This window comes from Micropterus dolomieu, linkage group LG11 (assembly GCF_021292245.1).
Source record: "Micropterus dolomieu isolate WLL.071019.BEF.003 ecotype Adirondacks linkage group LG11, ASM2129224v1, whole genome shotgun sequence".
Classification (NCBI taxonomy): Eukaryota; Metazoa; Chordata; class Actinopteri; order Centrarchiformes; family Centrarchidae; genus Micropterus; species Micropterus dolomieu.
Genome location: NC_060160.1, coordinates 1,604,401 through 1,621,460, shown reverse-complemented (window position 1 = coordinate 1,621,460; position 17,060 = coordinate 1,604,401). Strand labels below are relative to the sequence as shown.

The 17,060-nt window shown below is 40.9% G+C and overlaps 2 protein-coding genes across 6 annotated transcripts in view; one reads left to right on the top strand and one right to left on the bottom strand.

Moving 5' to 3' along the window:
* Positions 1–3,855: 3,855 nt before the first annotated feature.
* gphb5 (glycoprotein hormone subunit beta 5) lies at positions 3,856–11,463 on the bottom strand. Of its 5 annotated transcripts, none has more exons than XM_046062563.1 (4): positions 11,393–11,463; positions 7,398–7,450; positions 6,379–6,571; positions 3,856–4,455 (listed from the first exon to the last, which is right to left on the bottom strand). In XM_046062563.1, the coding sequence occupies exons 2-4, from the start codon at positions 7,424–7,426 to the stop codon at positions 4,264–4,266; spliced, it is 414 nt and encodes a 137-aa protein (XP_045918519.1). In that variant the 5' UTR covers positions 7,427–7,450; positions 11,393–11,463; the 3' UTR covers positions 3,856–4,263. The 5 variants fall into 5 exon arrangements, with proteins under 5 accessions (XP_045918519.1, XP_045918520.1, XP_045918518.1 ...); XM_046062564.1 differs by lacking the exon at positions 11,393–11,463 and adding an exon at positions 10,431–10,449; XM_046062562.1 differs by lacking the exon at positions 11,393–11,463 and adding an exon at positions 7,895–8,096.
* The window catches only part of syne2b (spectrin repeat containing, nuclear envelope 2b), a 160,869-nt gene continuing 154,568 nt past the window's right edge, over positions 10,760–17,060 (top strand). Inside the window, exons 1-2 of the mRNA XM_046063265.1 lie at positions 10,760–10,854; positions 11,409–11,601. The gene's annotated coding sequence lies outside the window, so the exon portion shown is untranslated. The remainder of the gene's footprint in view (positions 10,855–11,408; positions 11,602–17,060) is intronic.

Sequence of the window (17,060 nt, the reverse complement as noted above, 5' to 3'; positions counted from 1 at the left end):
ATTAGCCCAGTTGGTACCTGCCGTTTCAGAAGCAGTGGAAGTGTTTAACCCTTTACTACTGAGAGAAAGTAAGAAACTAACCCTGTTTCAGTGAGTTATTTCAGTGTAACTGTCAGGTTGACACATCAATTTTAATGTCAGTTAAAATTTCAGGTGTTGCGCCACCTGACACATTTCATGACCATCAACCACAACAGAAACAAGATGTTTATATCAGAAATACACCGATAAATCCGCCAGGCTGCTGAATCGACTGACATTAGCTATTTTTAACTCCCAAATGTCAGTATCTGCCTCAAAAATCCAGTATCTTATACTTTTACTCCCTGTCTGTCTGTTTGATGGATAGTTTGCTTGTGGCCCAAAGATCAGTTATGCATTTAGAAAATTCCGCCTAGAAGAGAAATGATCAATTGTTAGTTAAGTTTGTGTGTCAAGTTGGGGAACTCTCTACACACGATCTGCGACAGAATTACGGCCGTGAGCCACTGTTTTACTATGGAGAAAGTAATGACAACGAACTTCATGGGGAAAAGGATTCTAATCAAATTCTATGTCTTGTACCAAAGACCATTGCATAAAATTTAGTTTTAGTGAGCAGTAATTTGTTGGCTGAGTGTTGAAGCAACCATCTTTGACCTGTGAATCATCCCTCATTTCACCGAGAATAAAAGGTCTCTGATATGAGTCCTTGTATCTCCTCCTGAGCTCCCAGAGGAGGTCTTACCTCACGTTAGGATCATCCATTGATGGTTTCCTCCTCCTTCCTCTCTGCTGTGTTATATTCCCCCTGCCAAGAGCTGTTGCAGCCCCACCCCACACCCCCTGCACGCCGCTCCCTACAGTCGAAGGAGGAAGTGGTAATGTCAGGAATGATTAGGACAGCGGGGGTTGTTAGGGCGACTCTCCTGTCAGGGTTGTTGAAGATAACGGAGGTCTCAGGAGAGCCAACGGTCCAGACAGCTAACCTCTCCTCTGTTTCTCCTTTTAACCTCTGCATTTTCTCTTAAAAGCCTCTTCAGCACTCACACAGACTTCGGTTTGCTCACGCATTTCCCTCTTTTATGTTAGTGTAATTTTCTGTTCAAAACTCTGCAGAGTGGATGGCTGCAAAGAAGTTCCTTTGCATTATATAATGACTGCTGTCATTTTGTCAGCTGCACATTGTGGAAGAGAATCTAACAAGATAACCTGTTTTATTTTGTTTGATTCTTGAGGACACAAACTAGCAAGTGAAAGTTCTGCTACTGGCCAAAAAATGTTTTCATTTTGTACATTTTAAACTATATTCACATGCAATACGGATAAATCAAAGTTGATCAAATGATATTATCGTACTTGTGCATGTTTTGCTTCTATAAGGGTTAATGCCTCCACTATGAGTCATTATTTTGTGTTCTTTTGAAATTCCAAAATCCAATTGGTTGACAGGTTCCTTGATCTTCGATTAACCGCCTTAAAGATCTGGTTCAAACTTTCTTTGCGAGCTACATGCTCAAAATTTATTAAATTTATGTTAAATGTAATGTCATAAGTTTATGATTTTGCAACTTAACAGAAGCTGAAAATGAAGAATTTGACACACAAAATTTAGTAAAAATTCAAATTTGACACCTGTATATCTTTTGATGAATTTATAACTTTAAAAAAAGAGACTAAAATGTTCTGTGCACTAAAGGGTGTATGTTTTACTTCCTGACCTCAGCCAGAAAAGTCAGCTGATTCAGATTTACTCCAGGTATTAGCTAACCATATTTATCGAAGCACTTATTTTTCTTCTAAATGGAGCAGAATCAATAATAATGATTGCCTTTGTGCTCATTGATACAGCGTCAGTCCCATTCTCACTGTCAGGCGACCTGATGGCTGTTTTAAGTTCATAGGTTTGATCCTGTGATAACAAGTGAAAATCCGGCACCGTAACTTACTGAAACTGAGAAATTATAACAAATGTATCATGCAGTGATGTTTTCAAATTAAATATTAATGTTTCATGCTACTGAACATTTCAGGTAACTATTTCTTCTCGCCTTTTGGGGCAGCTGTGGCTCATCCGGTAGAGTGGGTTGTCGAAACCCACCTCTTGCCCACATGTCATGTTGGCATGGGCAAGAAACTGAACCCCAGGTTGATTCCCACCCACTGGGAGATGCACAAGTCAGCGCCTTCGTAATTGCTGGTCCCCAAGCCTGGGTGAATGGGGAGGGTTGTAAAAAAAAAAAGCCCATACTATCAAATAGGTGGATCATCAGATCTTTACTTGCTGGTTTTGCAAACGAGATGAAAACAGATGATTCGCTTTGGCCGCCTCTACGGAGAGCAGTATATCCAACATCTGTATTGGAGTATTTTTATGATCCACAGAGAGTGGGGATGCACATTTTTTCATTTACACTGCAGCCCTTATTCTTTTGCCCTCGATGTGACACAGATCAGACACAGTCATTCTCTCATTGTTATTTTGTGATTGACGCATAAAATCATATTCGATGTCCTGTATTATGCTGTCATGTCTATTTATCTATCCGCTGTCTGTTACATAGTAAATAAGGCTCATTGTTTTTATTTTTTAAATAGAGAAATTAAGGCCCAGACTGGTTTAACAGATTTTTTATGTTGTGTAAAAAGCTCCTCTTGTGATGAGGACGGCTCAGAAAATACAAATAATTAAAAAAAAGTTTAATATTACTTATTTTCACTTAAGATAAACAGATGCATTCCCAGATGTTATTAGTTATTTTTTGTTTCAAAAAGTATATACTGAAGGCAATGAGCCCTAATAATAGAATTCGTATTAATAGCCATCCTTGAATAACATCAGGTTTTAGCAGCAGTTCAGAGCTAAAGTATAAAGACTTGCAGTGTTAACGAAGCCAAACTGAGACAGATAGGGAGTGTTTGTGTGCTCCCCTCTGAGCGCTGGGGCTCAAACTCAGCCCTGCGGCTCCTCGGTCACATGCGGGCTCTCAGGGATTACATAAACCCTGTTCTCCTTGGGAATCATACTCTGTTTTTCTGCCCCGCTACTGATGACTAACCAGCAGGAAGTTTGGCCTCAAAGCTCAGGTCAGTCAATAATTAAGCACTAATGAGTGGTCACGTGATTAGGCACACATCAGTGACTGATTAGTCTTTGAAAGATGAATAATCAATTATGTCAATTGCAACAATCGCAACACGTCGTACACAAATTGCTTTGTTTATAGGGAACGTTCTTTTTTTTAAGTGCTAAAAAAAGCAGGTGACACATTTCTACATTTTAGAGAACACACATGTTGTCTCAGGTGAGAAGAATAATATTAATTTTAGATTCTATATTATACCATATAAAGTTTAGAAGGGTAAGTGGAAGGTCCAGGTTTGAGCCTCTCTGACCGTGAACATCTGCCCCAAAGAAGTGTCCTTTAGCAGGAAGCTGAATCCCTACAAGCTCCAGGGATGAGGTTCTGCAGCCAAGCCTGACCTTTGTCTTCCCTGTAGATCCGTGTTAAAGGCAGGGTAGGCAAGTTGCTTCTGTCTATATACACCAATACATATTAAAAAGCTAGGTGTTCGGAAAAAGAGAGTATAAACCCCCCCCCCATTATTCAATAAAATTATGAATTAAAAATTCAATAAATAAAAAAACAAAGTGCTATTCAAATAAAAATAAGGTGGAGCTTGTGAGTGAGATTTGTGCTGTGACATGTTGTATTTCATGTTTTTATTGATTGTCTTCTCCTTATTTTAATTAAGATATGTTGGTTAAAAGGATACATTGAAATAAAATCAGTATAAAAAAATGTAATAAAGCAGACCATCTGTGTAAGATGTAATTTATTTATATAATATAGCTCACATTTCTGAGCACTTTGGGGATAAAAGAAAAACCAGGAAAGTAATTACTTAAGTAATTCTAATATACAAAAAATTGCTAAAAGTACTTTTGGATTACATTAAAAGCAGGATTGCAATCTAACATAACATTATTTTATAATGGTTAATGGATTTACCATTAAATTTACAGAAATATAAAGAATTAATACATTTCTCAACATAAAAAAAACTGAATCTTTCTGCATAAACATTTTCAGGAGCAATTATCTAAGTGAATGAAGTGTCTCTAACAAGCAGTGCCAAATAACTGAAGTCTTGTTTTAGGCAACTACTTGTCAAAAGGGGGAAGAATAACTGTGTCCACAAACATTTCACTCAACCAACAACATATGAAATATATCTTTGGATCTGAATTTCTACCCCACTCCCTGCCTGTTCAGATTTGTGTTACACAGATGTTATACATTCAGTGGTGCTGGTCAGACAGACACCACAGTCACATCTCAGAGCCACGGGGTAGGTGTACGTTGGGTCGACGTTTGCCTGGCAGTTGGGGAGTTTCACAGAGTCCAGACGGGTCTCGTTGTAGGTACAAACCCGCTGGAAGGACTCAATGAAGGGAGGGTCCAGGACCGGCTTCTAGAAATACAAATGGACAGGAAATGATCTTAATAACTTTTCTCCTTAAACATTATTTTCTCATTTAACAAAGGTGATTGATATGAAAAGATTTAATTAGCCTATGTTTACTTTTATAGTTTGCCTCTGATCATTTCAGTCTTCTCTCCAGAGGACTTTCAGGTGGTGTAAAATTACTGACGACCATATTGGAAGTCTGCAGCTCATGGGTAACAAACTTGTTATTTTTCTAAATGTACAACTTGACACAAAAGTGTTTAGTTTTTTTGATTAAATGGATCTTTTTTGTTTTGTTTTATATTGCATGAATATCCATCAATTTGTGGTGAAGATTTAAAATGGGACATTTACTGTTTTGGGAAGCAAACAGGTTTAACTACATTTACTTGTTTTTAAAACCATCTTACAGTCTTCTTCGTTTTTTATTGGCTTTTAAAGTTCATTACCATCACCAACTAACTGTTGATATTCATTACCGCCCTCTGTTTCAAATCACCTCCATCCTCACGGCACGTACATGCACTGAGGATAGTAGGAGGGTCCACTCATCAAAACATTGCTCTCCTGCACCACTTGTGGTGAAAAACTTCACAAGGTACCTTTAATGGTTATTAATAATTAATAATGTATTTGAGCGACAAAGCAGCCTGTAGACCAGAACGTTTCCCTCATCACAGTAACCTGATGTGGAAACAAATCCACCTTATTAGACTTTTCATGTTTAACAAATGATTTTATTCAGTTGGTAATTATTTTTGCATGACTAATTTGCTTGTGAAACTCCGTTTTGCTATCAAGCTGTGTTTGAAGAGAGATTTGTGACACATCCGCAAAGCCTTTATTAAATGTTTGTAGTGTTGTCATTCTAGCAATTTAATTTGATTCTGCTGTTGCAGTAATTAAACATTTCTGTTTTATAACTTCAGCTGAATGCACAGAAGGGGAAATTGTAAATCCTACCGCTGGGTAGTTGTAATAAGAGACTGTCCTGTGACCCCTGACCCCCTAACTGTGTGTCCTACAGACTGTCCCTAAAGCAAGACATCGACTCCCTCCACTGCGTTCTGACCTCCCTGTGGGGTAGAGCAGACAAAAAGATGAGTCTCCTCCCTGAGGGGATCCAGAGAGTATCACAAAACAAAGCTCAGGGCTCCTGCACACACACCAGCTACACTGCAATAATAAAGCAGAGACTCATGAGCTCCCTAATGCCTCTTGTCACTGAATACAATGTACCAGATGAAACTTGAGATTTCACAGCATTTTTTGTAATACGTATCCGGTGACTTATGAAATCCAACTGTGTCTCTTATGCACTTGAGGCATGGTTAAGGCAACTGCTGCTGTCACTTCAATCTCTGCATTCCACGCTGCTTTACATTCTTGCACGTTAACTCAATTTCAGTGCACACTGCACCAAAAGCCTCCCGTCCTCCCCATTCTCATGCCAGATTTACACTCCAGACAGCCTCCCATTACTATGTGACACAAACTTAGAAGGTTACTATAAACACAGAATATATTTTTCTTGGTCATCTGACATACATACCTAACTCTCTATCTGTTTACATTTTTGTTCATATATCTACTGTGTCTGTCTAGCAGCTGAGTCCCTGCCTGCACTCGCAGCCGACCTTGCACTGACCTCCCTGTGGAAAGTGAAAACCTATATTCTACATGGGGATAACCAATCTCTCCGTCTCTGAGTGTACAGTATTTGTCTGCATGTCTGAGTGGCTGAATCTGCATCTAATCCTTCTTCCTTTTCTTCTTCTCGCTTTCTTCAAATGTAAGCTGATGCAAACAGCAGCCTCATTTCTTTTGTGTAAAGTTGTCAGGTTTGTTTACGTCACCTCTTGGTACAATCACATTTACATTCCTCTCCTGCGTGCACTGTACAGGAACTGCCTCCCAGCCGCTCACCTCCCAGGTCTCACAGCGCCCCCAGCAGGCGTCGGTGGTGATGTGCAGCCCCCCGCAGCCGGGCTTCTTGGCCAGGAAGGTGAACTCCCGGACTGCACAGCCAATGAAGTGCCGCAGGTTGACGGCTGACACATGGTAGTCAGGTTGCACAGAGATCTGGAGCAGAAACCAGCACAGCACCAGTCCAGGCCTCCTGAGGGGGAGAATTTAATATTGTACATTCTTAATTAGATTATGTTTAACCCTCACCTGGTTTCAGACAAACTCCAGGAAAATTTGTTCCTGGCTTGACTCCCTTCTCTAAAGCCACCCTGCACCTGATGCTGTTTAATAAGAAGACATCTGACTTTATGTGATTCTAATTTCCATCTGATCGCAGTCAGAACGACCCATAAAAGCTCAGGAGCATGTAAGGACAATTTCCTCAGAGCAGCAGGAAAATTTTAAATGACTCTGCCAACACATAGCGCTGTCTGTCTGTTAGACGGGTCTGCTAGGGAACAAACTACTGTACAGCTTTCCAAATGTAAACTGCAGTACACTCGACTGGCAGACTGTTGAGTGTACTTCAGTTCTGGAGCTTTTTTTCATGTCAACATCTTCATCAAAAGATGGCGTTTGCCCAGTTGTCACTGAATTGTAAATGAGCAAATTTCCATATGTTTCTGATGATGTTAAGGACTTGACCTTGGAAACAGCAGTTTGGGAAACAATCTCAACACAAGGTACATTTAGCAGCTGTTATGGAGCTTTTCATCATATATTTCTAAGAAAAAGTGGGAATTCTATCACAACTGGGTTATTTGCTGATGAAGATCAGGTGATATGCTCAAAAGATCAATATGGCTACTACTAATTTTACCTTATAGTAAGACTGTCTTCTCTACATCTGTTCCCCAGGTCAAGAAAGAACTTCAAACCTGAGCTGTTTTATAGTTTGTTTTAATGTATGTACCCAGGACTCCAATAAAAGCTGTATTTATACTGAATAGGTCTTAGTATTGTCTGAATTCACTCACCATTGTGACTTCTTCCCTTGCAGGGTCATCTCAGCTGCGACTCCGTTGCCGTCCTGGAATCAAATGTGTTTGAGTACAGGTAAACACTAAAGTACAAAGACACTGTTAAGTTTTAGCAGGTTAATTTAGCATCTACTCTCACAGGCGTAGCATGCAGGCGTGTAGTATCAGCTCTGAAGTTATTCTTTGGCAGTGTGGACAGCTAACACGAACCACAGTACTTGTCACTGTATGCTCCTCCGACCTGAACCACCTGCTAATGGATCTGACAGAACAAGCAGGGGCTTTTTATTATCCTGTGTTCTGCCAATCAGAGACTGAAGTCCTTACCTTAGACTCCCTAAAATCCCTCGGAGGCCCTTCTACCTGTCGCTGCCCATCTAGTTCAGCCACCAGCATGTTCCCACTCCATTAGCTTGATTAGGGAAAGAGTCTGCCCTTTTGTTCAAAGTCATCCACACGGAAGCGGGGGAACAACAGTCAAACATAGTGCCTACCTGTGAATACTCTCACTCATCCGAGCTCAATTAGCTGGCTCCAGAGACCGACCCTGCTCCTGTTCTCACATGCCGACTGTAATGACCCCCCCCCGAGCTCCAACACTGCTGTTTGCCTTATTCTTTGTCTCATGTCTTTTTTTGCTTTGCTTTTTTGTTGCCAGTGACATGTCCTCACACACAGAGAAAGCTGGCTTCACTTAAGACTGAAAGGATGCGTGTCGGGTGCATTAGCCCTCGCAGGAAACAATGACAAGGGGAGGAGACAGTGGAGATGTGCAGAAGAATTGATTTGGGTGAGTGAAGTGCCTCATCAACAAAATACCATCATCAGAGGCCCTGCAGGCAGAGTGTGGAGCCAGCGGAGCAGAACTGCTCTCAAGCAGTTCAGAAAATGAATCTTTAAAAATAAAGTTGAAAGTTGAGGCCAAGCAATTAAAGTTAGATTAGAGAAAATATTGAAAAGGATGAGTCAGGGACAGGTTCACACTCCTTTCAGACACCCTGTCCTCCTCACTAGAATTACCCATCTCGAGGTTATTATTGAACAAAGTGCAGGGTGGGGAATAACAGAATGCATGTAATTGGATAACAGTGGTGATTACAATGAGGTTAAAATTGTAAGTCAGTACAAAGGGAGTAAGCCTGGATTTCCACAATCCGGCTTTTGTGCAATTATTCGCGGATTGCAAATGAAAGATTATTTTTTAGTTTTAGCTTCTTTCTTTGTCATACTTCTTTTCTTTATGGGGAAATTAATCTGCTTAATTTAACCCGTTCTGGCTGTTTTAAAAGAACCAGCTCCAGATCCAGTTCTGAAGCCAATGCCTTGCACAAGGGAAATGGCAGGGTTCCCAACAGTACAGCCATCCATGCATGAGTTTTAGCGTGAGAGGATCCCTTGTAGGAAACGATGTCGACAAAGCAAATACTAATCTTGAACAATCCACAGATGGGTGACAAAGAACAAACCAACATCAAGTGTCTCAGTCAGAGTTGGAACACCAGGAGCACAACAGCTTCAACGCTGAGCTTGACAATTCATTCTTGACAATCAAAACAGCAGTTGACAAACAAACTCCTCTCATGGTCCACTTAATCACTTGTTCTGGAGCTTTTGACAGTTCAACACTATCCTCATTGGCAGATAGCTTGTAAGTGCTAGATGTAGCTTGTAAGTGTTTTTACTTTTAGGGCTTAAGACTCATCCACGTTTACTTAAAATGTGAGCTTGACAGATAATGATGATGGTCAATGGCTACATTTATATTTGCGTCTTTTATCCAAAGCACTTTACAAGGTCACACACCGATGGCTACAACGAGCGAGCCACCACGCAGGGTGCTGGCCAGCGCATCAGGAGCATTTAGGGGTTCAGTGTCTTGCCCAAGGTCTCCGTGACATGTGGACAGGAGCCAACCCACGCTCTACCTCCTGAACCACAGCTTCCCCATACAATGATAATGACAAGCATGAATATGAAGATGATGATGATGACGGCGACGACCGTGTGATACGATCTAAAGCCCCAGAACATGTGACTAAGTAATACACAGTGAGAACATGTAAAGATCCAGGAAAATTATAGTGAAGGCAAGGGATGCCTTTATATTTAGAGTAAAGTTAGTGTAACTGACTGCACAGTTCAGATCCACTATTTATCAATTATAAAGTGACAGAGAAATAAAAATTGTACTGCTGCAGAAGAAAACAAGATGTTCCCTGTTGGATTGGATGGTAAAGACACACGTACTGAAATCATTTGCATTGAATGAAGCCAAATACTAATTCAGGTTTGTATAGAAGTAAGTGTTCAAATAAACAATTCAATGAGTAATGCTTTGAAAGTCATTACAGTGGTTAGTATTTTGGTTTTGGTTGTTTCTGGTTATATTAAACAGCTCATAATGAAACAGAGTGTCCTGAATGTCTTATCAGCTTTCTGCCTTTAAATTACCAGAACTGTTGGTTTTGCCTGCAGACATCAGCAGCCTGCAGTAACATGATGTTGTGCTGACCTCTGGTGCTCACTGGTAGTATTGATACTCATCAAACACCTGTTAGCACAGCCTGTGAGAAATATCACCTTATCCAAGTTAGTTAACTCTTAGTTGCTCCAGAGGCGTGCGACCTCTGACATGTATAACAATTGTAAGTCGCTTTGGATAAAAGCAAATGATAAATGATGATAAATGTAAATTTGTTTTGGGTTTTATACCGTGTGGAAGTCAGGAAACACCTAATGTGAAAAGCAATAATTTGTCGCTTAATAAACAGCATAGAAATATTTTATACACACAATACTACCTGAAATTAAAGGTACCTGCTACACAAACAAGACCAAATCACACATATTTGTAGCTGTTAGTGATTACTTCAATTAATTTGTTTCACACAACTTTTAATAGGCCTATTCCTTTATTCGTTTAGGAACTTGGTACTCTTATCTGTCACTATTTACTTATGCTACTGGATTTATTAACAGATCTTGCATAGGTTTTTAAAAGCATCTCGTTTAATATTTTACACATACAACCTGTCATGACTGTAGACAGTCTGGGCAGGACACTGGAGCTCCACACGCACATTTAGTTCAGGGGCTTTTCTGAACTGCTGAGCCAGCCTGTGTGAACTTTGACCTCTGTGTCCAATCTAGGGGAACATAGGGATCATAGAAGAAGTCGCTTCAAGCTTTGCATAATGTTTTAACTTGTTTTGTGGCCTTTTCATATTTGGGAAGAGCTCATTTTAATGCATCAAACAACGCCACACAGCGAAGATATGAACGTTTTCATAGTAATAGTTGTTGAACATTAAATCAACTCTTCCTGGCAGAGGTCGTACTCACAGGGCAGCTAATGCGCATGCGCATCCTTCACACGGTCGCTAAATAGCTAACTTTTTGACACAAACGTTTCCTGCCAAAAGCTAACGCCAGATTGAGCGTTTCGAAATTTAATGTAAAGCTGTTCAGTATTTAATATTGACATTACTTTTGTCTTTGTGGTCTGTTGTGTCTTAGCAACTCAAGGAAGAACGTAAGGAGGGATAAGTTAGCCGACCTGTGTTAGCTAACGTTAGCTTAGTGACTTTCCGTTAGCTTCTTTTAACTTTAACATCTTCTGCAGTTTATAGTAACTGCTGCAAATTATGTGGATGCTCTTTGCTGCAATAGATTGCCTTAAGTGTCCACAGTCCACACCCTCTATTAAGACAACATGGCTTATTTCAGGTCAAATTAACTTAAGGACCGGTCACCATTTTTTCATTAGTGTGGAAAGTTTGATTAAGTTAAGCTAGCTGCAGATCTGGCACAGGAGGCACTTTATTGTTTGAGTGCAGTTCAAAAAACAATCATTTAACATCAACTGTGCAAGTTTTAACTTAAATCCCTCCTTCCGTTTCAACCTAGAGCTGCTTGTTGCTGCTGGACCTTTAACCCAGGTGACAGCCAGCACTGCCAAACTCTTGCAGAGTGTGTGTGTGTTAACCCCTGACTTGTTTCTATATTTAGTCTCCCACTGAGGTTTTTGCTCGGCCCCCGGTATGGCTCTGGCTTCTCTGGTGACAGCCCCGGTCCGTCCTGGAGCTCTAAGGACTGCAGATCTGTCAGATCCTCCAACAGAGTACTCCAGAGCAAGATCTGTTCTTCCACATCGGAGATCAGTATCTGCTGTACCTGCATCTTCATCACTAATTTGCTTCATGTAAGTACAAGCAACGCTTTTATTTACTAGAAACTTAAGAATAACGAATAGTATGTGCAGTTGCAAAGCTCTTGACTGCGTTATTTGGTGGTGGGTTTTACACAATCCAGCTGTAATTGATCCCAGGTATCATCAGTAATTCTGTTGCTGTCATCCCCTGTGTTTCTTCTGCAACGTGTGCAGGGTTGTTTTTTTCCCCTAGAATAATAATTTCTCATTAAAGTCTTGCAAGGCAACCGCTTTATTAAAAAGTCCTTCGGGCTTCCTCAAGGACTCAGGACACGGCTCGGCTGAACTGGTCTGAAAGCAGCCGTACACACGTGTTTCCTGCTGCTATTTCTGGGCCCTGACAGCTTCATAACAGCGACACTATCTCACATTCCTTCTGCAGTCAAATGCTTTGTAGCACTTTAATATATGTATGTGAACTGCCATGTAGAAACTGGTCAGATATAATACAAAAAACAAATTCTAACAGATGTAATAATAGATTATTTTCCCTAATAAGGTGTATTATTTCCCCTTAGTGCCCAGGGAATATCTGACTTTATAATGTGTTCCTTACTACTCCTTCAAGCACACCAACAATATTCAGACAAAAATGGACAATTTATCTATTTGAATTACAAAAGCGTTTTAATATTGACTGATCTTGAATAAGGCCGACTCTTTGTACAATTTCAACACTTACTCTTAGATTAAAGTTTAGTGCATTAAAGACTGCGCTTGGTTTTGAGAATGTATTATATGATGACATTTGTATAAAGTGGCAGATGGTTTCACCTACGCACCAGTTTATTGACCACTGCAACAATGGTCGTGCATGGTTATTAATCTGCATTTCATTAGAGAGTTTCTGTAGCTGTGATGTTGATCCAGACCCACTGACAGTCTGCGCCCCCCTGTGAGTTTCTTTGTGGATGTGAGTTTTTGTTTCAGTTTGGCTTCTCGGCTCATTAGTTTGTTCAGAGACATCATGGCTCTCAAGTGATTTTAAACTACAAAACTGCTGACAGTACTGTTGTTCTTTATTGTTTACCAGTTACTAAGTGTTGTCACAATGTAAAATAGAGAGCAACTAGGAGAATATTTTAATGGATACACTTTCTTGTTGGAGCTTTATATGCACCATATTCTTCACTCTTCACCTCCATATTTATTATTTTTTTCAGATGTTTAAGGGTGACAGCGTTTGTGTAGCCATTGCTTTCTGTTTATGCCAAGTATTATGTTGTGAGTGGGCACTCTCTTGTTGTGTCTACAGCTCTATGATGAAACAGAAGAATCCAGAGATTGTGCTTTGGCCTGAGAGCCCAGTAAAACATTTCTGAGCTCCTGAAGCAGATGAACAACATTGATTAATTCACTTGAACTGAGAATCATTCTGCTAAGCACCTTAGATTAGAGACGCATATGGTAGTTTCATAGAGGGTAGTATGACCTGGTTTGATTGGCGGCATACTGGGGATGTGGTGGATGGTGACAGCCCAAACATCAGAGCAGCAGGCTTAGGTTTGGGTATCATTTCGGTTTTATCAAATCAAATTGGTTCTGATTCCTTCACCACAGATCCTTTCACTGCTCGGTGACCATCCTCCTCGCTCATCTTCCCCTTCATGGCTAAATTGAAAGGAGTCTCTGTACTAGAGGGGCGTCTCTGGGGACTCGTCTCTAAGTATATATGTATAAATATATATTGAATCATCTGTAGACGTCATTGGTTTCCCTTCAGTATAAAAGGTGAACGTCGTACCTGAGACGTTGCTTCTGTTAGCGTTAGCTGGATCTGGGACGTCTTTGTTGCTGGGAGAGCGCGACACACTGAACACGGTGCGTTCCTTCAGATTCACGCCGTGTTGAAGGAAACGCTTCGTCATGTCGGAGCTCCTTCCTCCCTCGCACCAAACCTCCTTACGGCAGCAGTTGCATTTTGCTGCGGCGTTCTCTTTTTTTAGTGAAGCTAAGCCAAACTTTGGAGCGTTTGCTGCGGCCCGCCATGGTCCGGGACTGGAAACAGAAGGACTCTCTTCTTCACGCTTTGTTGACGTACTGCGTTTGGTCGGCGTAGCAGGTCCTGGCAGATAAGAGACACTTTTATGGACTGTAAAATGTTCACAGCAGTTCAAAAGCTATAATATGCAGAAAGTTAGGAACCAATGAGCAGAATTGAAAAACATGTGTCTTATAAAATCCATGGTTCTTCTCCAACATGGAACCAGTTCTTGATACCCAACCCTAAGCAGGCTGTGGTCCAGAAGGCGCAAAACTTCATCATTCAAGAAAAGCTGGATAGGAACTGTGACTAACGCCCGACTTTGTGTAACTGACTTGAAGTAAAAAAGGAGCGGCAGTGACCTTTTCACATTGTTTTGATTTTCATTGCATCACTGGCCAAAGGGATTAGGATGAGAAATGGCACAAAGCGTTACTCTCAAACTAATGTGCTTCTTTGTTGCTATGTTTCTGTCAAAGATAAATGTTTGTTGAGCTAAAGATCCCAGTATAGTGTGAAGTTACTTCTTGAAAATGTCCACAGATCACGCAAGTTATAAATGTCTGCCTGCTGGATATTTGTCCCAAATTGACGTGTGTTGTTTTCAGTCAAATGAAAACAGAGATTGCCTCTCCCTTTTGCTATTATCCTATCTTCCAGGGTGTGTCAGTAAATGCTATTTATGGCAATTCAGCAACACCGAGTCTATTGGTTTATTCTCCAGGGTTACACAAAGAGTACAAAGACCTGCTGGAAATCATTCAGAGATAGTTAATGAGAGCATTGTTGTTGCAGAGACAGTCACGACATTGACAATGAGCAGGAAGCATCAGGAGAGAAAGTTGTCAAACCTGCATCTGCAGATGTAACAAGTTTGTTTACAACTACTGTATAAACTGTGGTTGTCAGAGGGTTTGTCCCAGTACGTCAGATCAGTTCCCAATCAAATAAACCGTAATATTATATGGTATACAACACAATTAATATTGAGAAATGACCAGATTTAAAATGAAATCGTCTACATGCAATAAAACAACATACATGCAGTGTAATACAATGCAGAAGAACTGGGTTAGGGTTAGGTCTCCTGATGGTGGCATGAAGTACTGTAAGAGGACAGATTAGTCCCTGGGTCTTACTGTTTATTCCTGTATTACATAAGATGAGTTGAATAATGATAAGTATGTCACTCCTCTATATAATGATCCTTTGCCTTGTCCCTTCATACATTCATCTGCAGCACAGTAGGTGCGTGGTTGTCCACAATGCTTAAATCTGTCACGCTGACAGGGATTGGACTTCAGTATGACAGGAAAGGTCACACAGAGAGGTGGCCACAGTCCCTACACGCATAAATAAAATTCAGTCTATTAGCAGCGTCATTCATTCTGTGCATGTTAGCCGACTACTTGTTGAGATGGGGTTCATTTTGTTTTGTTTTGATCTGAACAATCATTAGCGAATCTGTGCCGCCGACTGTGGCATTGCTTGCTCGGACCAGTTCTTACACATGGATTAAATATATATGTCAGTCGACTTGAAGCTAGAGTGCGGGACTTCTTATTAAAGAAGGTCTGTTACCTTCAAGCCCTCGCCAAACGAGTTCACACAACGCTAATTAAGCCTGTCACCTCCAGGTAAGCCATACATTTAGGAATATTTTATTCCCATTCTTAATCCCACTCTGATTGGTTGATTGTTTCTCCAAGTGAAAGAAACAGCTGTCAATAAGGGACAACACCACGCCTGTTTGAATTTCTGAACAAATCTGAGATGTGGGCAGTGATTTAGAGGTCTAGAACCACACGAGTATATGAGCAAATAAACGATGAAAACATCTCTGCATAATGCTTTAGGATGTAAATGTAAATGCTCCGTATTTATATAGCGCCTTTCTAGTCTTTTCAACCACTCAAAGCGCTTTTACACTACATCTGCATTCACCAGTCACAAACATTCATACACTGGTGGAACAGCCACCAGGGGCAATTTGGGGTTCAGTATCTTGCCCAAGGACACTTCGACATGCAGCCTGGAGGAGCCGGGGATTGAACCGCCGACCTTCCGATTAACGGTCGCCCCAATAATAGGATAAGAATTGACTTATTGTGAATGCGTTGGAAATGTGTTACTGTGGTGAAGTTGTGCCTCCGTGATCCAGGCTGGAAATCATCTGGTCTTTGAATTTCCTTTTTCTCAATCATTTGTTCTTGTCTCCTGCTCCACTCTACAAATCTACAATAAAGAACGTGTTAAACTGAACCGTAAGGACGGGGCAGCCATCTTTATCCATTAGTGTTAAGTGTATTAAGATTTTTGTTTCCGCTCTGGCCAGATGGAGGTGGGGATGTCGAAGGGTCGCTAGTACATGTGTTGGAGAAACTGTGTTATTTCTTTGGGTCATTCTTTAAAGAATCTGTGTCGCTAGATTACCCATGTAGCTCTTGTATGCTGTACCTGCTCTTAAGTGTTGAATCAGCTGACTTGAGGTGTGAACGTGATTGAGTGCATGCTTGCCTCTCTCCCCTGTCAACTTCCCCGCAGGCTAGTGCTGTAAATAATAATGTGTGCACCTCAACTAGATGAATTCAAACAGAAATACCTTTTAGAAAGCATCTGGTTGTGGCCTCATGATATCCCCCCTCCCTGTGCTTTTTCCACAACAGTGGACATGTGTTTCACGGCCCTGTGCCTTGTTGCCACAATTAGAGCTGACAGGAGTGACTTGTGACTTTGACTCAGAGAAACTCTGTCCCGGCTCTGTTTCGCTCTTCTGTGTGCCCTTCCTCGTCTCGTCTGTCTATTTCTTAAACTCTTTTTGTAACTATCTGCTATCTTTTCTCCTTTAGGTTCGTCTCTCTCTGCCAGGCTTTCTCTTCCCCTCCAATCCCGCTGCATTTCTTAATCCTTAACTCTCTTTTCTCTCCTTCTTCTCTTGATCTCTTTATTCTATTCTTCCCTCCCTTTCCCTCACGCTTTCCACTTCTCTTTTACTTAGTTTAATGTCCTCAGACGAAACATTACAAATAAAGACAAATAAAAAGAATTTTTATACAATTATGTCACCAACAATCAATAATCAGATAATCTCACACACTTAGATTTACAATCTAAGGTTAATGCTGGCCGCACACTAGAGGATAATTAGGCTCAAATGATCCAGTAATGTGAGCGGTTTACAGACATTAGTGAGAGCGAGTTGATCGTGAAGCGCCGCCACTATAAAATGTTTAAACCTGCTGATTCCCTCTTCTCAGCCTCGAGTTCATCAGCAGCTGGTTGTTGCACTTGTGTGTGCGTGCAAAACACACAGCACACACAAGTGCAACAACCAGCTGCTAACAGTCTGCCTCCATGTTTGTTGATGTCTAAAGTCACATTTGATCCCGCGATTTTCTGTGAGAGCCCAAGTGTGCGGTCCTGAGTCTGCGCTGAACCATCTGGTGTGTGTGTGTGTGTGTGTGTG

Bases quoted from the DNA above. Each gene is read 5' to 3' on its own strand.
- gphb5 (XM_046062560.1), bottom strand. From the start codon at position 7,796: ATGCTGGTGGCTGAACTAGATGGGCAGCGACAGGTAGAAGGGCCTCCG. The intron at 6,572-7,397 runs GTGAGTGAATTC...TCTCCCCCTCAG, and splicing joins CAAGGGAAGAAGTCACAATG to GAGGCCTGGACTGGTGCTGT. The intron at 4,456-6,378 runs GTGAGCGGCTGG...TTGTATTTCTAG, and splicing joins GGCGCTGTGAGACCTGGGAG to AAGCCGGTCCTGGACCCTCC.